Below are 26929 nucleotides of genomic sequence, written 5' to 3'. Positions count from 1 at the left end.
AAAGTCCTGAGGTTTGCTTTTAAATATTTGAACATGCATTCCGTTGGAATTGATTTTTTTTTCCCTTTTGTGTGAGACAGGATTTGTTCTTCTTGTATAGATAACGTATTGTGATGAAAATACAAAATGTTAAAAACTGTACGATGTAGCTAGACCAGTATTTAGAGAAATTACACCCTTATCTATAAAACAGTATATTAGAAAAGGAAGAAAATCAATGAATTAGATATTTATCACAAAGGAGAAAAACCAAAATCTCAATCAAAACTAGTGAATGTAGAGGAAAAAAATATATTTGTTCTTCTTGTATAGATAACGTATTGACTTACCACCATTTATTGAAAAGACAATTCTTTCCTTGCTATATGGAATAATTATTCTTTCAGTAAGTAGAGTGACACTGATTAGGTACATGGCTTTCTGAACTCTCCATTCCTTCCATTAGTTTGTGATTCTGTTTTTCAGAAGGATGACTTTTGTTTCTTTGTTTTAACTCCCTGTGTTGCTCTGTGCTCAAGCTAAAGCTAAATCAGTAAAAATAAGAAACCATTGGCAATCTTTGTCTTTTTTTTTTATTACAACTTTGACTCTTCAGCAAAATCTCTTTGCTTCTGTTCAATTTGTACAGCCTTCACATAATTGTTTTTTTGTATTTTGTCTTGAGTTTATTATTGTTATCGATGGGAGAGTTTATTGTGAGCTTACTTCACTGTACTAGAAACAGCTTTTACTACCTTTTTAATCACTGTAATTACTGATATTATTTGTGTTTCTTTTTCTTTTTTTTTCATTGTTAGGTTTGCTAAAAATTTTTCATTTTTATTTTTCTAAAGACCCAGAGTTTGTCTTTAAAATTTTCTTTTATGTTTGCTTTTTCTTTGCCAGTTCCTGCCTGGTATTTTTTTTTTTTTCCTCTACATACAATTCTTTGTAATCTCTTCCATATCTGTGATCATATTTACTCATTTGTAATTCTGTATCTTTGGATTTTCTCTAAGTTTTTTTCTCTGAATAACTTTGAAGCATTATTTTTAAAAAGCCTAGTTTAAAGCTATTGTCATAGAATGACATCTTAGATTTATGCATAAATTATTTCCATTTCCAGCATTACCAGTCTCTGTTTTTTCTGAATTTTATCTTCCTGCTTCTCTTCCTCTTTTTTGTTTTTCACTACAGTTCTTTTTAAAGCAGTAATTAAAATACAGTTCTAGTAATCTATTATGGTAATTTCCAAACAAGCCCTGTCCAGTAGAATTTCCTGTATTATTGGAATTGTCCCATATCTTTATCATCCAGCACAATAACCATTACACACATATGGCTATTGGGTACTTGCAATGTAGCTGACATGACCGAGGAACTGAATTTTTAATTTTATTATTTAAATTTCAACACTACATTTGGCTAGCTGTTACTCTGTTGGACAGCATAGCTCTAGATCAAGATTTGACAAATTTTTCTGTAAAAGACCAAATTATAAATATTTTAGGCTTTGCAGACCATATGGTCCCTGTTGCAACTATTTAACTCTACTGTCTTAGTTAGTACAAAGGCAGCCTCAGACAACATGTAAACAAATAAATATTCTGTGTTACAGTAAAACCTTATTTGTGAAAATAGTGCTGGCAGAATTTGGCTCGTGGGCCCTAGTTTGACAACCTCTACTCTAGATCAGAGCTGTTTCTAGGAATATTTATGTTTTCCTTCTCCAGCTCTGTATTGTCTGGGTCCTTTCCATTTTTTTTCCTGTGTGTGTGTGTGTGTGTGTGTGTGTATTGGAGGGGAGAGAGGAGTCCCTTTTCTTGCACTATTTTAGAGAGATCATTACCCACACTGGATTATTACTCTATATTTCTTCAACTTTTCAAGTTTTTCTATATGTGGGGGGACGTGGTAGTAGACAAAATTTCTATTTTAAATTTCTTGAAACTCTACTCTTTGTTTTTTTAATCCTACTCTTTCATATACTTCTTGTTTTATAGGTGCAATATCTTTTTTTTTTAAGATTTTTTAAATTTATTTGACAGACAGAGTTCACAAGTAGGTAGAGAGGCAGGCAGAGAAAAAGGAGGAAGCAGGCTTCCCGCAGAGCAGAGAGACCGATGCGGGGCTTGATCCCAGGACCCCAGGATCATGACCTGAGTGGAAGGCAGAGGCTTTAACCTACTGAGCCACCCAGGTGACCCATAGGTGCAGTATCTTATGCAGTTTCTCTGAAGATATTAAATAAATTTCTTTTTCTTTTTTCTAACCTAGAGTTGCTAAGTTATTTTTCATCATGGGCCTTCTTTTTCATTCTGTGATTTCCTTAAATGTTGGTGATCCTTGGTCGTCCATTCATGTTGATATATGACCAGTTAAATAATATAAATTACTGGAGTTGCTTTTCTCTTTTGTTTCCCTAGCAAATCTTTATCCTAAATGGAAAAGAATAGTGATGGAAAGGGTTTTTTTTTGTCAGTGGATAGAACTTACTTATTGGTGTGCTTTGGTTAGAATAGGTAAGAGATAGACCAGGCCCTTCTCTAATAGCCAGATAAGGAGAATCCTATCCTAGGTATCTAGCCACCATACTTGGAGCCCAAGTTCCTCTCGGACAGTTTTTACCTTTTTTAAGTAGGTTAGCCTCCATAACTATTGATTCGCCCACAACACTTTGAAGTCACAAGAATAAAAGTCCTCTATCTTCCCTGAAATATTCTCCTGTGTGTGTGGTTGGCAGGGGGTCAGGATACTTTTTCAGAAACCAGATAGTAAATATTTTACATATTTTTGGCCTTACTACCTCTTTCACAACTACTCAACTCTGCAATTTCCACCCTAACCTATCATTATGATTTCATATGTCTTATCTTATGAAAATTCTTTAAAACATCTAGTATGTTGATGCTTTTCACTCCCTTGTACTGGCCTGAAGATCAGCCTTTTATTCTATTTGGGCCTTCAGTGGATTGGATGCTGCACACTCACATTAGGGAAGGCAGTCTGCTGTACTGGGTCTAATAATCTGTTAATCTATTCCAGAAATGCCATCACAGGAACACCCAGAATAGTGTTTGACCAAATTTCTTGGTATCCCATGGCCTAGTTGACACATAAAATCAGTCATCATAGTCACATAGCTAATAAGTGATAGAAGTGATAGAAGGATTCACAACAGGGCTAAGGTGTGAGATGAAAACCCATGCCCTTATTTACTAGTTGCACCTGGATGGATCAGAAGTCAGTATCCTCCTAAAGATAGCCCTTTATTTTGCCAGTTTATGGATATTAGCATAAAAAATGAAGCCTGTTTCCTTTGCTGGTCAGAGTGACCAGGATGGTGAGAAAATGTGATAGGAAACAACTGGGATAGTAAGTTCAACATATCTAACCCAGAGACGAATGATTCTGAGTTTCCTAAGACCTATGTTAATCTGGTGAAAGGGAAATTAGACCCTTTGTTTCTCCAGAGCATGGAAATTTTAATTTCAGTTAAGGTTAAAGAACTTTTTTAGGATTGTCTGGCACTGAAACAAGATCTTTAATAATTTAAAACTATTTGCCTTTAGAAATCTTTAGAATTTTATTGAATATGGCCTCCCAACGATGATCCATCCTAAGGCCTGGGACAGGTGAACATGATTAGATACCACTTCCCCATTATGTTGTCATATGGCACAGTTGACCTAAAGATGGGGAGACTGACCGTGTGAGTCTGAACTAATCATGAGAATTAAAAAAAAAAAAAAGAAAGAAAGAAAGAAAGAAAAGAAAAAAGAAAGAAAGTATTCTCTAGCTGGTAAAGAAGAGAAAGTTAAAATACTTGAAGAATGTGACATGCTGAGTCTGAATATGCAGGGACCATGGAAAAAAGAATGCAGAACTCCTTAAGGAGATGAGAGATGCTCTCGGCTGACAGCAAATACGAAGAGGGAACCTTAGACCATTTCTCAGCTGCAAACAACAGGATTCTGCCATCAACCTAGAAAGGTTGGTAGTGGATTCCTCCCCAGTGACTCCAGAGATCTCTGCCTGATATCCTGATTTTTGATTTTGTGATATCCTGAGCAAAGAACCCAATCAAGACCGTCTATGCTGGTAATCTACAGAACAATAAGGTAATACGTGGATGTTGATTAAAGAAAAAAAGATCCTGGGGCATCTGGGTGGCTCATTTGGTTAAGTGTCCGACTCTGGATTTCGACTCAGATCATGATCTTGGGGTTGTGGGATTGAGGCCTCAATGCTGGGCATGGAGCCTGTTTAAGATTTTCTCTATCTCCCTCCCTCTGCTCTTTCCCCAGCCTATCTCTCTCAAAAAAAAAAAAAAAAAAAAATCTTTAGAATTTTAATGTCACATTTTTACTTTTTATGTTTTTACTTTCCCCAAATGGAAAGTTTTAAAAAGTAGTTAGAGGTCATTTTGTATTATAGGCATACCTTGTTTTACTTTACCTTGCTTTATTGTACTTCACAGACAATGCATTTATTAAATTGAAGGTTTGTAGCAATCCAGTATTGAGAAAGAAAGTCCACTGGCACCATTTTCCAAGAGCATTTGCTCGCTTCGTGTCTCTGTGTCACATTTTGGTAGTTCTTGCAATATTTTAACCTTTTTCATTATTATTTGTTATGGTGAACTGTGATCAGTGATCTTTGATGTTACTATTATAATTGTTTTGGAACACCACAAACTGTGCCCATATAAGACAGTGAATTTATTTTTGTTAATTTTATTTATTCATTTGAGAGAGAGAGAGAAAGGCAGAAAGGGCACAAGCAGGGGGAGAGGAAGAGAGAGAGGAAGAAGCAGACTCCCCACTGAGCTGGGGGCTGACATAGGGCTCAATCCCAGGATCTGAAGATCATGACCCAAGTGAAGGCAAGCACTTCACCATCTGAGCCCCCCCGGGCACCACTAGGACAATGAATTTAACCAATAAATATGTGTGTTTTGCTTGCTTCCCGTCATTTTCCATCTCTCTGCATCTCCTTGGGCCTCCTGATTCTCTAAGACATGAAATTAGGCTAGTTAATAACCTGACAGTAGCCTCTAAGTGTTCAGGTGATAGGAAGAGTCCCACATCTCTCACTTTAAATCAAAAGCAGATATGAGTAAGCTTAGTGGGGAAGGCATGTTGAAAGCCGAGATATGCTGAAAGGTCTTTTGTGCCAAACAGTTAGCCAAGTTGTGATTGCAAAGGAAAATTCTTAGAAATTAAAAAGGCTACTCCTGTGAGCAAACAAATGGCAAGAAAGTGAAACAGCCTCATGGCTGACATGGAGAAAGTTTTAGTGGTTTGGATAGAAGATTAAAATAGCCTCAACAGGGCACCTGGGTGGCTGAGTGGGTTAAGCCGCTGCCTTCGGCTCAGGTCATGATCTCAGGGTCCTGGGATCGAGTCCCGCATCGGGCTCTCTGCTCAGCAGGGAGCCTGCTTCCTCCTCTCTCTCTCTCTCTGCCTGCCTCTCTGCCTACTTGTGTTCTCTCTGTCAAATAAATAAATAAATAAAAATTAAAAAAAAAATAGCCTCAACATTTTTTAAGCTAAAGTGTAATCAAGAGCAAGGCCTTAATTCTCTTCAATTCTGTGAAGGCTGAGGGAGATGAGGAAGCTGCAGAACAAAGGTTTGAAGCCAGATGAGGTTGGTTCATGAGGTTTGAAGAATGAAGCTATTTTTATAACATAAAAGTACATGGTGAACAGCAAGTATTACAGAAGATCTAGCTGAGATCATTAACAATGGTGGCTAAGATAAAATACAGATTTTCAATGTAGACATCGATGAAATAGCCTTCTATTGTAAGAAGATACCATTTAGGTCTTTCATAGGTAGAGGAAGTCAATGTCTGGTTTCAAAGCTTCTAATCTTTTAGGGGCTAATACAGTTGGTGACTTGAAGCCGAATGCTTATTTATCATTCTGAAAAATCTTAGGGGCTTTAAGAATTATGTTAAGTCTATTTTACCTGTGCTCTGTAAAGTGAACAACAAGCCCTGGATGACAGCACATCTATCTACAGCATAGTTTACTGAATATTTCAAGTTCACAGTTGAGACTTCCCTCAAAAAAAGATTTCAAAGTGTCACTGCTCATTGATGATATATCTGGTCACCCAAGAGCTCTTATAGAGATGTGCAATGAGATTGTTTTCATGCCTGCTAACACAGCATCCATTCTGCAACCCATGGATCAAGGGCTAATTTCAACTTTCAAGTCTTATTATTTAAGAAATATATTTCATAAGGTTGTAACTGTGATAGTGATTCTTCTGATGGATTTGGGCAAAGTAAATTGAAAGCCTTTTGGAAAGCCTTCAACATTCTAGATGCCATTAACAATCTTCATGATTCATGGGAACAGGTCAGTATGTCATTAACAAGGATTTGGAAGAAGTTGATTCCAACGCTCATGATTGACTTAGGGTTTCAAACCTTCAGTGGAGGAAGTAACTACAGATGTGGTGGAAATAGCAAGAGAACCAGAATTAGAAGTGGAGCCTGAAGACATGACCAAATTGCTGCAGTGTCATGATAAAACCTGAATGGATGAGGAGTTTCTTCTTATGAATGAACAAAGAAAGTGGTTTCTTGAGATGGAATCTACTTTTGGTGAATATACTGTGAAGATTGTTAAAATGACAATAGGATTTATAAAGTCGCACAAACTTAGCTGATAAAGCAGTGGCAGAAAAGGATTAACTCTAATTTTGCAAGTTCTACTATGGGTAAAATGCTATTAAATGGTATTGCATGCTACAGAGGAATCATTCATGAAAGGAATAATCAAGCTATGTGGCAGACTTCATTGTGTTGCTTAAGGAAATTGCCATAGCCACCCCAGTCTTCAACAAACAGCACCCTGATCAACACTGAAGCAGCACACTCCGCCAGCAAAAGGATTATAGCTCACCAAAAGCTCAGATGATGGTTAGCATTTTTTAGCAATAAACTATTTTTAAGTTAAGGTATGTATGTTTTTTAGACATCTATTACACACTTAATAGACTACAGTATAATGTAAATGTAACTTTTATATGCCCTGGAACATCCAAAACTTAATTTGAGTCACCTTATTGTGAAACTTGCTTTATTGTTGTGGTTTGGAACTGAACCTGCAGTATCTCTGAGGTATGTAATTTTATCATTCTTCATAATGAAGTATTTGAAAATAAGGTTTTAGTTGTATTCTGAGGTTAAATTTGTTTTAAAAATAAAGCAAATCATATTCCCTTTTTCTATTAAGATTTCCTAAATAAATTCATACAGAATTAACGAACTACTATCATGTGATGATCATTTTCCCTCCCTAAGCTTTGGAATGTATTCATTTTAGACCTTATCAGTAATTGTCATGATTCTCTAATTGAAATAGTTGTGTCAAACCTCTTAGGTAGCTCAAGGTCTTGAGCCCCCCCCCTTATAAGGAAAAACTTTTTGTGGTAAAATTTACTATTTTGATTATTTCTAAGTGTACAATTCAGTGCCATTAGGTATATTTACAGTGTTTTATAAACGTTGCTACTACCTGTTTTCAGAACTTTTCCATCATCCCAAACAATCTCCCTGTTGAGTAATAGCTCCCCATTCCTCTATTGCGTAGCCTCTAGTAACTTTTATTCTACTTTCTGTCACTATGAGTTTGTCTATCTAGATACGTCATATAAATGGAATCATGTATTTGTTCTTTGTTAGTGTTTGCATAATGTTTTTCACTTAGCATAGCTTTTTTTAGAGTTCATCCATCTTACATCACACACCAAAACTTCATTTCTTTTTTGTGGTTAATTAATATTACATTGTTCGTATATAGCACATTTTGTTGATCCATACATTTTCTTTCTTAAAGATTTATTTATTTATTTTTGAGAGAGAATGGGGGAGAGCCAGAAGAAAGGAATCCCAAGCAGACTGCACACTGAGCAGAACCTGCCATGATGCTCAGTCTAACCACCCATGAGAGCATGACCTGAGCTGAAACCAAGAGTTGGATGCTCAACCAACTAAGCCATTCAGGAATCCCGATCCATACATTTTTTGATAAGACACTAGTACAAGTATCTGTTAGAGTCTTTGCTATCAGTTCCTTTAGATATATACCTGTCTAAAGGTGGAAGTAGTGGATTTGGGATCCAGGAATGGAATTGCTGGATCATATGATAAATCTACCTTTAACTTTGTGAGGAACTGTGGGAGTGTTTTCCACTGTAGCTGATCCAATTTGCATTCTCATTAATAATGCACCGGGGTTCCAGTTTCTCTCTATGCTTAGCAACTTTTGTTGTTTTCTGTTTTTTGAATAATAGTTACCCTATTGTGTTTGAAGTGGTATCTGATTATGGTTTTGGTTTGTATTGTCCTACTGATTTGTGATGTTGGCATCTTTTGCAGTCTAGGTAGACTGAAAATTGTCCTAGTTTTCTGGTGCTGATTTTTTGCTTAACAGTTCCTTCCTCAATTTATCTGTTTCTCTTGCGTTTTACAATAAGCAGCAAGGAGAAACCAGTACACACCTTTAACACTTTGCTTGGAAATCTCCTCAGCTAAATATACAAATTCATTGCTTACAAGTACTGCTTTTCACTCAATGGTAGAGCACATTTCAGCCCAAGTTTTCTGCTACTTTATAATGAGGATTGTCTTCCCTCTAGCATTCAATAACATGTCCCTCATTTCCTTCTTGAGACTTTACCAGAAGCCCTTTTAACACTCATATTTCTACAACATTCTGATTCTGACAATATATGTAGTCTCTAAGATGATGGGTTTCTCTGCCATTCTGTCTACTACCTTCGGAACCTTTACCAGGATTTCCTAAATATGTCTGTTTCTACCAGCAGCCTCTTAAGTCAATCTGCCAACAGTCTTCAGTTTTTTTTTTTTTGTTTGTTTGTTTGTTTTGTTTTTATGTTTAGGTGTGTGTTAGAGCAACGTTCCACTTTCCAGTACCAAAATCTGGATTAATTTCCTAGGATTTCCATAATGAATTACTACAAACTTAGTGGCTTAAAACAAAGAAATTTTTACTTCTCAGTTTTGGAAACCAGAAGTTCAAAATTAAGGTGTCAGCAGAACCATGTTTGTTCCAAAGCCTCATTGGGAGAATCCTTCTTTGCTTCTTCTAGTTTCTCATGGCTGCTGTTGTGCCTTGGCTTGTGACAACATAATTCCAACCTCTGCCTCCATTTTTATTGTCTTTCTCTATGTCTCTATATGTCCTTTTCCGTCTCCTATAAGGGCATGCTCATTGGATTTAGGGCCTGTCATGATCTTATGTTGATCTTTATTGTAGTTTTTTCTGCAGAAACCCTACATTCCAATAAAGTCACATTCTGAAATTCTTGGTGGCTATGAATTCAGAGGGGAGGGAGGAACACTACCCAACTCACTATAGTCTCTTTTTAAGTAATTATATTATAAATGTATTATAAACTATTCATAATTTTTTAAAAAATCAATATTTGTATGTGATATTTTATTATGAGATTATTTTTTACTATACTAATACCATTAATGTTAATATTCATATGAGAGTCCTGAATAGGGAAATCACTCTTCTTTTCAGACTTGACAATCTATATTAGAAGTAAGGGTTTATTTCATGTATCTTTGCTTTTTAATGAGAATAGTGTGCATATGTGCATGGACACACATTAATAAAAAGCTCTAAAGTTCTGTTGACTTTAAGAAGTTTGTTACTCAGTATTTATTCATACGGTCATGGTGAGATCCTAAATCACCTCTTTATTAGAACAGTGGTGATCACACACTGAGTGTGTGAGGTTAAATTTTCTTGAGTTTTTGAGAGTTTCAATATTGACTCCAGAATGTTTAGTGAGTTCTTCGAGTACGTAAATCAGAGAAAGAATATTTTTATAAGTAGCAGCAATATAAGTTTATTGAGTTTCCAGTCAGGTTAGATTGTTAAGAGCAAGGACAGTGCCTATAAATGGGGAAAGAGTATATTTAAGCATAGTGTTGCAGAAAAAACTCACTTTTAAGGGTTCTAACATAAAAGAGGAAAAGACGGTAGGATCATAGAGGGAGGAGTTTGAGTAAAACAAAAATTGAGATTGAAACAAATGTACTAGAAAGAGGAAAGATAGACTGGTAGAAATAAGTATCACAGAAAGTGAAATGTGCAAAAGCAAAACCAAGAAATAGGATAAGAGAAAGACTTTAAGGAGGGCAAAGTATAAGAAATAATGCTGTGGGGGCGCCTGGGTGGCTCCGTGGTTTAAAGCCTCTTCCTTCAGCTCAGGTCATGATCTCAGGGGTCCTGGGATTGAGACCCGCATCGGGCTCTCTGCTCGGCAGGGAGACTGCTTCCCTCCCACCCACCCACCTCCCAACCTGTCTCTCTGCCTGCTTGTGATCTCTGTCTGTCAAATAAATAAATAAAATCTCTTTTTTAAAAAAAGGAATAATGCTGTGAATAATGTAATGTTAAAGGGTAGAAGATTAATACATCAGTTTATTTTGACTTCATTAAAATTAACTGTAATTGTTAGAGAATCACTGTAGTCTTGCTATCATATACTGAAATCAAGCTTTTCATATTATTTTGCCAGAAAAAAATAGTAGGAACCATTTTACATATTATTCATTAAATTTCAAATAAATATATTCATATATAATATATTGATTTGTGATCATGTGCATTATGTAAATTATATGTAATCATGTATATTTCAAGATGAATATTCATGTTATCTTTTAATGGCAAAATTTTATTTTTCAGTGTAGACACTGAAATGTTGCATGTAAACAATATGAAGCAAACTGTTTAACATTTCAAATAGAAGTGAAAATAAATCTTTATTTTGAAGTAAAATTGACATACAGTATTCTATTAGCTTCAGGTATACATCATAGTAATTTCATATATTATACGTTATGAAATGGTAAGTCTAGTTATCTGTCACCAAAGTTACTGCAATCTTTTTGACTATGTTCTCTACACTCTATATTATATCCCCATGATTTACTTATTCTGTAACAAAAAGTTTATTTTATAATTTGAAAAAAAATTTTTTCAGTCTTAAGAATGGACATGGAGATATTTTAGTTGACTAGGAGTCAATTTTGACATCCAAGAGAGTTTCAAACATAGTATGTTTTTCTGTTGTCACATTTTAACTCATCACAGTTTTTCTGCATTATCATGTGCATTACTTGCATTCAGTAAATGTTTGACTAATCAGTCTTAGCAGATCTGCATTACATACTACTTCTCTGCTGCCTTTTCATTGTTAAAATTAACTTCAAATATTCATACGGACATGTAGAAATGACTTTATGTCCTTTTACTTGTAAATTATTTAGAGTTTGATATATTAGAACTGTACATGTTTGACTTATCAACTCCTTTAAGTCCTTGATCACAGTTCTCTCTAGTTTGATATGTCATCCATTTACTTCTGCTTAAATTTTTTGGTGGATAAAGGGCTTTAATATTCTGGGGTATTTTTAATTGCTTTATGCAAAGTATTATCATAGAGCTGATTCAAAATCCCATCGACCCACTAAGAGGAATGTATACCTTAACAACTAAGAGACATTTAGTCGTACTGTATACTAAGTCAACACAACATGGCTGAGGGAATCCTTTACCTAATACAATTTTGATTTCCTGCTTTAGGAATCCTGAAATTGTGGATTACCCATATATACTTTGAGACATGCTTTAGATGTTTTTTCTGGAAGCCTTGCAGCTGCCCTAAAAATTGAATGTATTGTAGAACAGACCTATGGTAAGTGTTTTTTTTTTTTTTTTTCTCCTTCTTTTTCTTCTGTCGGTTTCATGTTCATATTAAGTCTTAGGAATGTTGTAATGCTGCTCCCTGCTGGACAAAGTGTAATTTTTTAAAGTTGGCACTTAATAGATGGGCAAATAACTGGTTAGCTGGGTCCACTAAAGAGGGTGCATTCATAGAAAAACAACAGTATACAATAAAAGCAACTTTATTATCATAATGGGTGATACCATTGTGATTGTGTTGGTATCTGGAATATGATGAAGGTGCCGATGGTTTTGTTTCTAAATTTCATTGTCTGCTTGTATAGTGACATCTACAAGTTAAAACAAACATACGTTAAAAGATGCTTATAGGTGATGGGATTTCCTAAATTGTATGCATATGGTGTTTATAGTTGAAGTCAGTTTCTTCTTCTTCTTATTTTTTGTAATTTAATTTCCCATACTTTTGTTTTTCCAAAGGAAATATTTAAAACAGCTCCAGTATAATTTAAATTAGGCATTATTGGATCTATTTTGAATGAATCACCCTATGCTATACTTTATTCAGTGGACTTTAAGTGTAACTTGCTTTGTATATCCATCCTATAATCCAGCTATCATGTTTTCTAGTACACACAGTGAAATATTTACACAGAGTAACATTACGTTGGACCTCAAGTGTCATATCTATGTCCATCCTATTATGAAACCTCATACTGTGTGCATACACAAGTGCTCCCAAAATTATTAGAAAATGTTAGAAAATTGTCAGGAATGTGTTAAGAAGAGTGTTTTTCTTCTTTCTGATGAGCTATAATACAGTTTTTGGAGTGCAGCCTGTATAAAATTATGTAGATTTTTTTTGATGTAATATAGATTTTTTTTTTAAAGGAAGCATACATTTCATTGAAAAGAAAAAGTAACAAACAATATAGAGCTAAGCAAATATTTAATAGGATAGCTATTCTTATATTCTTTAATGGGTTGGTACCTTTTTTGTAGCCATTGGAAAAGCCTGTGAAATTCACTGTTAATTAGGATTGTGGAGAATTAGGCATAGTAACATTTCTTTATTATCAAATATTACAATAAGAATTAGAAATGTAGACAAGAAAATAAATTGTTAGCAAAAAGAGGAACCCTGTTTTCCTTCTCTGTAAGAATATGTTATTTCAGAAAGCATACCATTTTAAACTTATTATAAAACATAACATCATATAGAAACATAAATGTAGGGGTGCCTGGATGGCTCAGTTGGTTGTGTCTGCCTTCAGCGTAGGTCACGATCCCATGAATCCTAGGATCAAGCCCTGCATTGTGCTCCCTGCTAAGGGGGGAGTCTCTTTCTCCCTCTTACCCTATCCCCTGCTTGTGGTCTTTCCTCTCTCACTCTCTCTCAAATAAGTAAATAAAATCTTAAAAAAAATGTGTAGTAAAAGGAATAAATATAAAGTAAGCATCCATGTTACCGTAAATCATCACTGGCATCCCAGAAACCCTTGATATAATCTTCCTATTTTAAAAAAGTAATGAATGTCCTGAAATTTGTGGTAATTATTTATATAGTCTCTATATAGTTTTTATCATTTTTAGGTGTATTTCTCAACAATATGTTCACTTTTTCTCTCGTTAATCTTTATGGAATCACGTGTATTTTTGGTAAACAATTTAATATTTTTATTAGAAATGTTTTTGTTATTTTGGAAGAGAAGTATATAAAGAACTAGAGATCTCAATGTAAATAAAGTCAGAGAGGACTCTCTTCAGTGTACTGGGGAGCTTAGGGACAGAAGGAGTTTAAGAAATGTAGATGTAGCAACAATTAAGGTGGAATCAAGATGCCTGTGGACAGGCTTGTGGCTTTTCACAGTAAGTGGGAGACTGGAAAGATGGCTAGGAAGGGACAGCATTCTTCAGGAAAGGGTATAAGGTTAGGGGTGGATGGGTCCTGTCAAAGTGCAGTTAGAGAACATTGGGGGAAAACAGGTGAATTGTCTAGTGTGTACTGCTTGTGGACTCCAAACCTGATACTGTCACTGTTCTTACATTGTATTTCTTAGAACAAGTCTAGGGGCAGAAGCTCAGAACCCCTTCTCAGTAGGGATGGAGGCCACCCTGTAGCTGCTGCTGCGGCCACTGCTTAGCCCCCTCTACTGCATGGTGAATGGTGGAGGAAATTCTCAGCAACATATGGCCCAGGCCTTGCAGCAACATGGAGGTCCAGCTGGAGCAGCCCCCTGAGTACTTGCTTTGGACCAGGTCCTGAGAATCACAGCTCATGGGAGTAGAGCTTGTAGAATGTGGCTTTGATGTTAGGCTGCCAAAGAAGTTCCAGTGGTTTTGCTTCCGTGCATTGAAGGTGATGAGAGTGATGTCCTTTTTGTGCTTGGTATTCTCTTGGCCTGGGCCATATAACACTACTATTCCTGCTGGGGTCTAGCTCTTCCCAAAATCCAGTACCATGAGGCATGTGTCATCTTCCAACAGCTGGAAGAAGTCCTTGCTTTCCATAAAGGTCCCATCCTCCTCTAGAACCAGTGTTAGCACTTCAGTCAGCTCAAGCGTCTCTCTCGCCTTATCCAGCAGTTCTTGGCAGTTGGCAGCTTTGATCACAAAGCCAGAAAGGTGGCTGGGGGTAGTGGAGCTGAGGTCCAGACACAATGGCTAAATTCGGAGCTCTTATTGGATACTGACCAAAGACTGGCGCCTGTGACTGCCTCTGCGCTTTCCTTCAGAGTGGTACTTGCCTGCCACATCATGATCCTGACATGGCTATGGGGTGACAAGTGGTGTATCAGGCAGCATGGGACATGGGTGATCAGCTGGTAAGTGCCGTTGTCTGGAATCATATGTATTCTTCCTTCTTTTATTCAGCATTATGTTTTGAAGATCATGTATGTAGTTGCAAGTAATATTCATTCCTTTTCATCATTGTACATTATTCATTGGGAATTACTATGACATTTCATTCAGGCTATTGCTGGTGGATATTTGGGTTGTTTCTAGTGTTTGGCTATTATAAATGACATTGCCATGAATGTTCGTTTATATATCATATGTTTTTATCTGTGTCAGGTAGAAAAAGTAATGTATTTTCAGCTTAAAGCTAATTGATTATATGATATTTTAAATTAATTTAAATGAGTATCTGAGAAATTTGTTATATCTTGAAAGTAACACATATTAAATATTGGAAAAGATTCTGAAGTGATTATAATTTCTTTTACCCTAGGCCTTAAGCGTGTAGTATAGTGGCATATGGTTTGTGATAGTCTCAAAATAGCGTATGTGTAGTTAGATATATAGATCTAGTGAAGAAATAGATTATAAGACTTAAGGTAATAACTCTGGTTTACTTTATTACTTCATTCATTCTGTTAACTATCATGTCGTATTTTGTATAACTCCTTCGCTTTACTGATGAAGAAACTAAGGAGGACTAGAGGGATTGAGTCACTTGGACAAGGTCATTTAGCCAGTCAGAGCTAGAAACCAGATCAACTTGTCTACTTGGCAGTCACGATTTAAAGAAAACAAAGGGAAAAGTGAAATTAGGGTATTTTCTTGAATGTGTCCAGCCATTTAAGTTGAAAATTTCCCTGACAAGCTTTCAAAAATTATCAGATATTCTTTTGACTGTTAACCAAGAATTGGCTTAGGACAGGGAATTCCATGTTTGAAGCTTCCAAAATGTTACCACTCTTTTATCACAGTTCATCTTCTAAAAGACAGGTGTAGTAGTATATTCTAACTTGGAGAATTTTACTTTGAGTGAGTCCTCATTCATTAGGCCTTATTAACAGATGGTATATTTCTTATCTGTTCATTTTATGGATAATTGAATCTTATCCTTTATGTGCCAAAACTTGTTTTGTAGGAACATTTTTTCAAAATGTTTCTAAAAGAAAATTTAACGTGTTTTCTTAAACAGAACAAATGGAGTATAATTTAAGGTTTTTTTCTTATTTGTTTGCTTGTTTGTTTTTATGGCCCAGAGTTGTCATTATGAACCTCAGTCCCTTCATGTAATTTATGTGATTTCCTCAGAAGCTTTTGCTATGTAGGACTGTTCTTCTAAATTGTCCTAAACTGATATGTTTTTATGTCCTGGGTTCTACTTGTAATGTGTGGCATTTGTTTTGCTTTGTGATTTACTTTTGTTACGTAATTCTTGTCTTGCTGTCTGCATTATATTGACTCTAATACTAAAATCAACATTTGCATAACATATGTTGTTTAGATGAGAGCTTAAGTATGGTTCTGCCCCATCTACTGACTAAGGGCACAGAAGGTATGGCAGCTTTTTAAAATTTACATTGGGTTCATCAACTAGGCTAGCCAGTTTGTTTGAGAGGACTGAGATTATCTGACAGCTGATTTCTGAGCAGTGGAAATGCAGCGTAGATTGCATATTCCTGTGCATCCTTATTTGGGGAATAAAAAGTATCATGTACATATTTTCTTATAAAATACTGAAACTGAAACTGGAGTTGCTTAAGGATTCCTTCAAATGGGAAGTCCAATGCACTTAAGTCAGTGTTTCCTAATTATAAAATATTTGATAGGATGAGCTTTGAAATGAAACAATGTATTAGATGACACTGCCATTTGAAAATGGTAGTCCTAAAAATTAAACCACCTTTGGGGTATCTGGGTGGCTCAGTGGGTTAAGCCTCTGCCTTCAGGAGAGGTCCTAGGATTGAACCCCACATGGGGCTCTGTGCAGGGAGCCTGCTTCCCCCCTCTCTCTCTGCCTGCCTCTCTGACTACTTATGATCTCTCTCTCTGTCAAATAAATAAATAAAATCTTAAAAAAAATAATAATTAAACCACCTTTGAAATGATAGATTTTTCAAGGACAATATAGAAGTAACACAGATTTGGTTTCATGAAAACATAGTGCTTCAGGAAAACATTCGTTTCAAAGTGAAATGCATTTGACTGCTTACCCAGTTATAAACTACTGAATATTAATTTTTAAAAAAACCAAAAACCAGAAATGGGAAAGTATATTTGGTTTTTGGATCACAGGAGATAATTGGGAAAGATAAATAATTGCCATCACAGTACATTAGGCATATGATGATTTCCTATGTCAGTGAGGTTTTTGTTAAAATTTGAAAATTCCTTTGTTTTAAAACTTACATGAACCGATTTTACATGTACAATTGGGGATAAAACAAACAAAGAATGTGGAGTTTTTTTTGCAATGAGAACATCTTTGGGAATTGCCTTATAAACAAAATATCTTAGAGGCCCAAAGAGAGGAACAGCTTTACCTAGGATACATCCGAGATAATATCTGTAGTGGAAGGGCAAAATGATACAACGCCCATGGAAGACAAATGGGCGATTTCTGGAGAAAGACCAATGCATTTACACATTGGTCTTCATACCAATTGCAAAACTTTATTGCAGATGTACTTGTGTACTCATGTAATAATGTATGTATAGGAGTGCTGTAGCATTTTGCAGTAACCAGAGATTAGAAACACCCCTAATGTCTATCAGTAGGGTACTGGTTAAATGAACTGTGGCATAGCTATACAATAAAATACAACTAAGAAAAAAGAAAAAGGATGTTTTCTCTATGCAGATTTAGAAAGTTTTGAAACATACATTGGTATTTTAAAAGAGCAAAGTTCGGGGTACCTGTCTGGCTCAGTCAGTAGAGTGTGCCACTTCTGGTTTCAGGGTGGTGGGTTTAAGCCCCACATTGGGTGTAGAGCTTACTTTAAAAAAAATCTTAAAAAAATAAAAGGGCAGGGGTGCCCGGCTGGCTTCGTTGGTTAAGTGTCTGCCTTTGACTCAGGTCATGATCCCAGGGTCTCAGGATCTAGTCCTGCATCAGGCTCCATGCTCGGCAGGTAGCCTGCTTCTCCCTCTTCCCTCACCCCACTCATGCTTTCTTTTTCTCAAATAAATAAATAAATAAATAAAAATTTAAGAAGGGTAAAGTTCAGTGTTTTAATAAACTACCTTTTGCATGAAGAATGAAGAGGATAAAAATATGTATTTGTTTTTGCTTATATTTGCAAAAAATAAAATTTGGAAAGTTTTCTAAAATTTAAGTCCTGTATGTGAATGGGTGAGGAAAATGGAGTAGATAGGAGTTTAACTGTATATCAAGTAGATTGCTTTTAGTTTTTGAATATTGTTTGAATATTGCTTGAATATTGTTACTCATTCAAAATAGTTTTGTATTGGGACACCTGGGTGGCTCAGTGGGTTAAGCCTCTTGCATTGGGCTCTCTGATCAGCAGGGAGCCTGCTTCCCCCTCTCTCTGTCTACCTCTCTGCCTACTTGTGATCTCTGTCAAATAAATAAATAAAATCTTTTTTAAAAAGTATTGTTTCATTTGTAAATCAAATGAGAGGGAAGGAAAGGGGTAAGTCTGCTATATTTACCACGAAATTAGCTCATTTTACCCCTTTATCCTCAGAGCCTCATAGATAGTAAGCATTGTATTATTATGCAAATGAAAAATGAGCCCTGTAATCTTTAGAGGATCTCTTTTAGCTTATTTCTTTAAGTATTTTTTCCATATGAGAAAAACAGTATTGTAGCTCCTGTATTGATTCTGGTATAGAAATAAAGGAAAATATTTAAGTGGCAGGTAATGAGATACATTGTTTAGTTTATTATCATAGTATCATGAAATTTCATTTTGTTTTTATGATACTGTTATTAAAGAATTATATTTTCTTTAGCTTCATTGAAAAATAAAATGAAATTTTTCAAGAGAGTCCTATAATTAGGTAATAAGCTTTCATAATTAACAAATAAAAGTTTATGAAATTTGAAGGCAAGGGGGAAAACAGCAAACATACGTATTCTTTATACTGCCTTGTCCTCTGTGGTACTTTGTTTTCTCATTTAAGGGCAAATGTTCAGTCCTGAGATTATTTTAGCTCTGTTATTAAAGCAACAGCAGCAACTCCTCACAGAAAGGCCAGATACCTCTGAAAATATGGTATTAGAGGTTAGGGGGTTGCAGGAGGTAATAGGGTGAGTGGCTTTTCCTCTTCCATTTAAAAGAGTCCAGGCATTTGTCTCAGCTATTGAGTTGAAAATTTGATTATTCAAATAAGTATAAGAATGTTTAGTTTTCACCTTCAGATTTTATGTCAGTTTCTAGATTTCCTATAACAAGGTTTTTGACTACCTTTGTATAGTGTGTATTTGTGTGTAAAACTACCTTTTTGAAGAAAGCTGTATATACAGAGAAGTGCAGATACTAAAAATAGGTAGCTCAGTGAATTTTCTGGAAGCCAAATAACCCATGTAACCAGCACCCAGATAAAGAAAAGAACATTATGTATGTATTTTGTATTGTATAGATAGAATTATACAATAGAATTTTTTTATGTCTGGTTTCCTTTACTCAGTATCATGTCTTGAGATTCATCTGTGTTGTTGCATGTGGTTGTGGTTGGTTCATTTTCATTGCTCCTTTCGATCTTATCACTTTTTTTTTTATCCATTCTGTTAGTGGACATTTGGATGGTTTTCCATATAACATTACTATAAGCATTCTAATACATATTTCTTGATTAATGTGTTTGCATATTTATTTTGTGGATGTCTGTCAGTAGAGTAGTGGTTAAATGAACTATGGCATATCTATAAAATGAAATACTCTACAGCTATAAAAAAGGAAAGGTGTTCTCTAGATATATTTGAAAATTATTTTTAAAAGCTTTTTAATTATTTTGATCTTAATAAGATTTTTTTGTTAGCATCCATCTGTGTATGTGTACACATTATGGACATTCATAAGGCTTTGATACTTTTGATACTTTTGATTCTTTTTATTATTCAGAAATATTTTAGATATGTTCTAATTACATGCTATTATATTACAGAAAAATGTTTTTATATGCTCTGGTATTTTAGTTTTTATCTTGCGGTAATGTATATTATAAACTTCAGGATTATTGTATTTTTTAATTTTGCATTTATATTTTGTAATGAGGTAATTGCCTATTCAAAGATGTATTTTGTCTCTGATCACAGTGCTGAAATTAAAGGCAATTGTACTTGACTGTTAACTAAGCACTTAGATATTTTTCACTTGTCATTACACTTTTTAGTTTAAAGCATCAAATTAAATATTATTTTGCCATGGCTTTTATTTTAATTCATGCATTTAAAAACTGAAATTCAGATAAAAGATAGTTTCAAAATAAATTCAGTATATTATTTATGAGTGGAGCAACACATTAGCATTGGGTTCACAATAGATCATATCGCTTTTATTCCATCTTACAAGCTTAGCAGCACAAACAGAATAATCAACATATTATTTGGCTGTCATCTGCTGAACAGAAACCAGAGATCACAAGGAGGTTTTCCCTAGCTGTGGTGATGGCCTTTTTGTTCCAAGCCCCCATCTGGGAGGGCCATGGTGTGTTATCATATGGAACGCGGGGTTTTCTGTAATCTGCTTAGCTGCACTGCAGTTTGAATCTTCATTCCATGTTTGTGTAATTTATAATTTTAATGAGACCATGGCTCTTGTGGGCTTTGAAATATATTAAAAGCTCTTTTGTGCATATGCTTTTGTTCTTGCTTAATAGGCTCAGTGTATTTAAAACTGATGAATTTTTATTCATGAATTTGGATGTCTGGGGATTAACTTAGACTGAATATCATTATACTCATATATTGATGCTTGGAAAGTTTTTTATTGTTATTATTTTGTTTTTATGTGTTTCTCTGTGTCTGTGTGTCTGTGTGATACTTGCTACCAGAAAAGGAAAGTACTTACATAATTTTAAAAGGCTAGGAAAAAGTGACATCTCTAGATCATAAAGAATTGATTTAGATTTTATCCATCTTATTTATTGATACTCATATTTCATCATTAGTCTTAGTATTTTTAGAAAATGTTATAAAGTAATAATTATGAAAAAGCAACATTTAAATGAGTTAATACCTCACATACTGCTGTTTATATTGAAATAATATGTCAATGTGTGACAGAGATACACTTTGTATTTTAATTGTAGGACATCAATTGTCTGGTCATACTAAATCTGCCATTAAGTTTCTTGAATTAAAATAGATATATGTTTTATATTTTAACTACTTACAGTCTTCCCTATTTCAGTAAAACCCTTATTAATGGATTTTTTTAACCCACAGTGATGGATATAATGAAAAGACTGATGGAAAAGCAGATTTCTAATAATTTATGAAATAGACCTTTTTTATTTTGCTAAAATACTGAAATATATTAAATGCTTCAAATATCTGTAGTTATTACTTATAATGTATTTTTAAATTTTGAATACATAATTTTTATGTAATTATATAATTATGTATAATTCTATAACACCTTAGAAAAAAAATCACGGCCCTTTCTAGATCCAGACGTTTTCTGAAGTTGCTGTCTATTGGATTCAATTAGTGGTAACATAATAGACCTAACTAGCCCTTTTATAAAGTTGCCCAAAATGTGTTTTTTTGTACAATTCTGTTTACTAGACTAAGCATTTTTGTAACTATAAAACATCATTCTTTTTTGATGCTGATGATCAGCAGTTTGGTTAGTCCCTTCCTCTCCCATTCCCCTTAAGTTAGAAATATGAAATAACGCTGAAATGACTTCATTTTGTTCTTCTCTTAGCTTATCTGTCAGACTTGACATTGGAATGTTTGTTTTTCCAAAATAACATCCTGCTTTAGTATTTTTTATTAGTTGTGCAATTTCAGTTAGCTTAGGAATTTATTATTGAAAATGTATGATTTGCTAAAACAGTGCTGTCCAATAGAAATATAATGCAAGTCATGTATATATTTTATTTAATCTAATCCATTGTATCCAAAATATTGTCTTTCAGCGTGTAATCAATGTAAAATATTTTAGTATTTTTGTATTAGGTCTTCAAAGTCCCTTGTATATTTATACTTCTAATACATCTCAATTTGGACTAGTCTGATTTCACATGCTCAGTAGTCATATGTAGTTAAGATTACCTTATTGAACATTGTAGCTCTAAAGTTCTAGATATAAATATCATAACAAAATGTGTATTTTTTGCATTCCTCATTACTTTTCTAGTAATATCCTACACAAGTGACCAAAGAATATTCATGAGCTATGTAATTGAAATTACATATGGCATTTTTTATAGATCTAGAATTGATACTGTTGGTATATATCTGCCTGATTAATACACAGAATCCATAATTAGTTCCTCTGACTCCTGAGTACTTTCAGATATTGTATAGATACCCTTAAATATATTGTAATGATAAGGAAATAATGGCTAAGAAAAGAGACCTTATGTGTAATTCACCTTGTTTGAGAGCAAATCATATGTTCATGAGATCTCTGAATTTTTCACATTTTGAATATTTTAACACTTTAAAATTTTGAAGGAAGTGAGCTAATTTTTATGTAATCAACTTTTCTGTAGATATTGCATGATGCCTGTTGTATTCTTTTACTCACTTAAATTTTTATTGACTTCTCTGTGACTTCTGCATTTAAAGTGTTGACACAAAATGTTAAACTATTCTTTAAACAATACCTCTAGTTTCTTGGAGATGATAAATCCATCCATTGATTTCCTAATTTTATTATGTACACAGTCAATTGTAATCCAAGATTACAGCAAACAAGATGTTAATTTCGAGCCATAATCTATGTACATTTCAATTACAGAGCATGATTGTTATAGAAGCACAGAATAAAAAGGAATAACATTTGTGCTATCCTCACAGGAGCTGTCAATAAAAGATGTAATAGGGGATTTAGGAATCTGGAAATGGCCAACTAATTTATGTGAATCTATTTTATTTCAGCTAGAAAGACCAAGCTCTTTTTCGTCTGCACTGCATATTGCAGAGCACAGGCTGTCTATAGAAAACCAGGCGGCTGCATATGGATAGTCCCTTGATATCATTCACTTGCTGTGTAATCTTATTATGCAAAGTTCTAATCTTCACCTAGAATGAATGCCTCTGGGTCAGAATATAGTCATATCAGGGTTTTTGAGGTCATGTTTTGTGATCCTTAGTTTATTCTTCTAAGTAGAGCTGGGATTTAAAGGGTATTCCCCAGACGCTAGCAGAGATAGACAGCAGAACCTGCTGCCTTTTTGGAAGACAAGACCAACATGAGGTCCCTGGTAGGATTAAACTTGATTTGTAGCTGTAGGATTTTTTAACAGATGTATTATTGGACAGGGAATAGGGGGCCACCAGCACAGCAAAATTGAATCACGACTGGCATTCTCAGGGAGTTTGCTGCCTGCTAAAACAGCAGCTGCATGTGGATTTGACTTCTTTCAGGTGAAGCGACTTCCAGTCATTTGGAAAGGATGGGATGAAAAGGAACCTTGGTGATAATTTTGATGTCTGCAAGATTTAGTACCAGTGTAATGGGATTATCGGTAACACCTTCACTGCAGAAAAAGCCACCTGGCGCTATAACTGGCAGCAACTGAGAACTAATCCTTTCCCATCTCTTGGATGTCATTCATGAAGCTCAAAGCGATTTCTACCCTGCTAACTATGATTAATTTTATAAACAACAACAACAAAAAATCAGGTGATCAAGGCAAAGAATATGCTTCTTATTAATTATTTTTAATATGTAGCCGCCTTAAAAGCTATTTGACTATAAATTAGGTAAGACATACATAAACTATATGTATAACTTAAAATTTATTAAAATGTTCAAATAAAAAAGTTGATTATTAATGTTTTTTATACTTTTACAAGTTGAGTGACAATGTATTTGCTATTGGTAAAGATTTATATTTGAGATTAAATATTTAAATACTTTAGTTTTCTTTCAGCTATATGGCCATTATCAATAAATTAATCAAAATGTCTATAGATGTAAGGAATTGAAATAACTTGTTTTATCATACATTTTACCTGTTTCTCACCACTTTGATGTCTGCTAATTAAATGTTTTCAGTAAAATCTTTAATGATACAAAAATATACAGACATTTATATTTTTGATAATTAAGATAATGCTAGCTCAAACTAATGAAAAGAGCTTTTTTGTGAAAGTTTATGATCTTAATATATAAAAGTCCTAAAATAGTTAATACTGAATGACATTTTTTAAAATCAGAGATTCCTAATGAAAGTTTTCCTTTAACCGGTAGAGGTTTAGTTGTTATTTGCTCTAGAGTTATGTATTAGCTAATTGAGGTGTTTTTTTTTAAGCATCTTATTTAATCTAAAAACTTTATCAAGTACTTTGTTTAGAGGTGTTAATTATTTTAATATTCTTCTCCTACATGGTCCAGAATAAACTGAAAGAAAATGAAGTGAAATTATCCCATCAGTCACCCAAACAGTATACAACATAACTGCCAAGAGTAGAAAAGATAATTAGTGTTGTCAGTGTTATGATCCTAGAGTACTTACTTTTAAAATATTTATTCATAGAACTTGATTTTTATCTTGTTGTTGTTTTTTGTTTAGTAGCTTTATATTTAAAAAGTGGATTATAAGGCCTTAACCTTAGTGTTTTTAAACTTCAGAATTTTAACTAGATATAGGTGAATAAAATAATTATTGCAATTGTAAGAATTATTAAAATGTAATCATCTATTATACACAATGCATTGATTTATTTGTAGCCTCTGTTTACGTAGAGTACATTTTATTCTTCTTCATAGGAGATCTTTATCAGAAAAATCAATAAATGTAAGAAATTTATGTAGAAATCTTTGGTCAAACCTACCTAGCAAACTTGTCATTATTAGTGGATTTTGTTTTAACTGGTTCGAAGATACTGTATTCCAAAATGTGTTTCTTCATTTGTTGTCACATTTTTAATGAATGGGTGAGAAAGCTTAACAATATTTTTACTGAATGGTATTATGTTCGTTTGGTAAAGGACTTCTTTAGCCTTCTGTTTGTATTTTTACTAGTTGAGAAGATGTTCATTTAAAATTCTACTATCACAGTAAAAAGATCTGTCCATGAAATAAGTGGACTAAAATCTTTTTCTTATCCTCATAGTATAATCACTTATATTTTAAATACAAAATTTTTGGTTTATACGTAATTTCAAATTATCTTGCCAAGTAGTGTGTTTTCTCAGGGTAACTTTTTATTGTAGTTAGTAGTACTTTATAATTATTTTTTAAAAGTAGCTTTCCTTTCAAAGCAAAATTTGTCTCAAAGCTTTTATTAAACATAGTCTGTATCTACTTTTCTACTTTTTATTCAGCCATTTTTTGAATGGCTCTTGAGAGTTAATATTTTTTTCTTTTTCCATCCTTGGCATTCTTATTTGATTAGAGATGGTTATTTCTTTTGGAAAGCCCCCAAGTAAACTCATCTTAATTAAATTCACTGTAAACATATAAGGTCTTCTCAGTGGTACACATTAATTTTCAGGTAGATTCAAGATCACCCAAATTTCATACCTTTTTGGTAACTTATGGAGAAATCTGATTCATCTTTGATGAGTCAAATACTAAAATATACAAATACTAAATTTATTGGCAAAGTTGACTAATGACATCATAAAAGTTACGGGAATTGATTTTAGAGATCAGAGAAATGGATATAGACTGAGAGAAATGATAAGAATTTCTGAAAGAGTAAGTCAGGTGTAACAAAAGCAAGATGGGAATAATAGGAATTCTTGGTTATTTAAGAGATTTTGAGCCTTTTTTTTTTCTTTTTTGACAATTTATGAGACTTAGTGTCTCTCTAAAGGATCGTACATGAACTGTAGACTGGCACAGTGACAGCTAGCCTATGATAAAGCTAAATGATATTCTTCCATCTGAATGAATACCCTTCAGCTATTGCACATACAATTTGTATATTCTGAAATCGATGGATCTTATATAGTCATTGGGGGATTATTGGTGAGTGAATTTGATGGTTTTGGTATTTCACTCTTTGAAAGCTCTTATTTGTATGAAAAGTGTTAACTGCCTATAATTTATAAATATAAAATGAGTTTTGATACTTGGATGTATATAAAAAGTGAACTTCTGAAAACAACACTGGGTTTTTAAAAATCATTGAAATGTTAGAATGATACAGTTTATTTGATGGTCAAATTGAGAGTTCTCCCAAAGTTAAGATTCAGTTTAATAATGATTAATGGTTAACTTTTGTTAAATCTCTGAAAATGTCGAGTATGTCTCAGTGGTCTCAAGTGACAAAGTCCTTTGGTCTCAGCACAAATTCCTTTATGGGTCTTCCTTCCCGGGAGCCTATTAAAACTATAGATTCTGTAGTCTTGCTCCCACAAATTCTTATTATTAGCTTTATGATGGGAGCCTGTGAATTTGCATTTTGAATTAGGTTCTCAGGTCATATTTAAAGCAGTGAATACTTTATTTTATTTATTTATTTAAAGATTTTATTTATTTATTTGACAGAAAGAGATCACAAGTAGGCAGAGAGAGGGGGAAGCAGGCTCCCTGCTGAGCAGAGAGCCTGATGTGGGGCTCTATCCCCGGACTCTGAGATCACAACCTGAGCCAAAGGCAGAGCCTTACCCCACTGAGCCACCCAGGTGCCCCAAAGCAGTGAATACTTTAAACCTTAAAGTGAGGGCAGTTATTTCCTCTGGAAGTGCATTAAAAAAAGAAAAAAAATTAAATAAAATCATCATAGATTATGGGGATCAGAACTTTTTAATTTCTAGTTCTAGGAAAAGTACCCTCTGTACAAGTCTTACAGTAGATTCAGTAGATTTAACATTATAGATTTGAACAATTCATGAGCAGCCCTGAAGGTGATTTTGAAATGGCAAGAATTTGAATTACTTTGATGAAGAGGCTGCTATGTGAGAGTGAATTATTTAGCTCTTGAGCAGAGTATGCTACTCCCCATCCCTGTCTTGATGAGCTTGTTCTTTTCTTGTCAAAATAACTTCCATGCAGGTTCTGAAATGGATGTATATCTTTTGGTTATTTTATGTAAAATCATTATTTGGGGGAAAAAGTATCTTGTGTAGATATTCTTGAATTTGAGAAATCATAGGAAGTCTCAGGAATGTCATTTTTGTCCAAATGACGGTAAATGGAATAAAACTAATGTCAGGAGTTTTCTTCTTCACATGTACTTCTCTCTTTTCCCTTTTCATTAATTTGAACATTTCTTTAAATGCTAATATGTTCACTAACTGTTCTTAAAACAAAAAAGGTTATGATTTTAATTACTTCTTTGGCTGCTTATACTTTAAAATGAATGAATTTCTATAA

At 34.1% G+C, this 26929-nt stretch overlaps 1 protein-coding gene and 1 pseudogene across 14 annotated transcripts in view; one reads left to right on the top strand and one right to left on the bottom strand.

Annotated features, from left to right (window-relative positions):
• The window catches only part of IMMP1L (inner mitochondrial membrane peptidase subunit 1), a 77413-nt gene that overhangs the window by 7611 nt on the left and 42873 nt on the right, over nucleotides 1-26929 (top strand). For 5 of the 13 annotated variants that reach the window (XM_082748870.1, XM_082748879.1, XM_082748880.1 and 2 more), the window contains one exon: nucleotides 11625-11736. The exons of 4 other annotated variants lie outside the window; for them this stretch is intronic. Coding sequence is in view for 3 of the 9 variants with exons in the window: in XM_082748875.1 (XP_082605001.1) it covers nucleotides 23206-23284 (79 nt within the window). In the remaining 6 variants the exon portion in view is untranslated. Of the gene's footprint in view, nucleotides 1-11624; nucleotides 11737-14458; nucleotides 14549-23025; nucleotides 23285-26929 lie in introns of all 13 variants that reach the window. 4 more of the 13 variants (XM_082748875.1, XM_082748877.1, XM_082748876.1 and 1 more) reach the window with 2 other exon arrangements.
• Nucleotides 13420-15111, bottom strand: LOC309841272 (lipid transferase CIDEB pseudogene; annotated as a pseudogene). The gene is made up of 2 exons: nucleotides 15088-15111; nucleotides 13420-14387 (listed from the first exon to the last, which is right to left on the bottom strand). The product of its transcript is annotated as a lipid transferase CIDEB pseudogene (transcript).

This window comes from Mustela nivalis (genome assembly GCF_964662115.1).
Source record: "Mustela nivalis genome assembly, chromosome: 9".
Classification (NCBI taxonomy): Eukaryota; Metazoa; Chordata; class Mammalia; order Carnivora; family Mustelidae; genus Mustela; species Mustela nivalis.
This window is presented reverse-complemented; position numbering and strand designations above follow the sequence as displayed.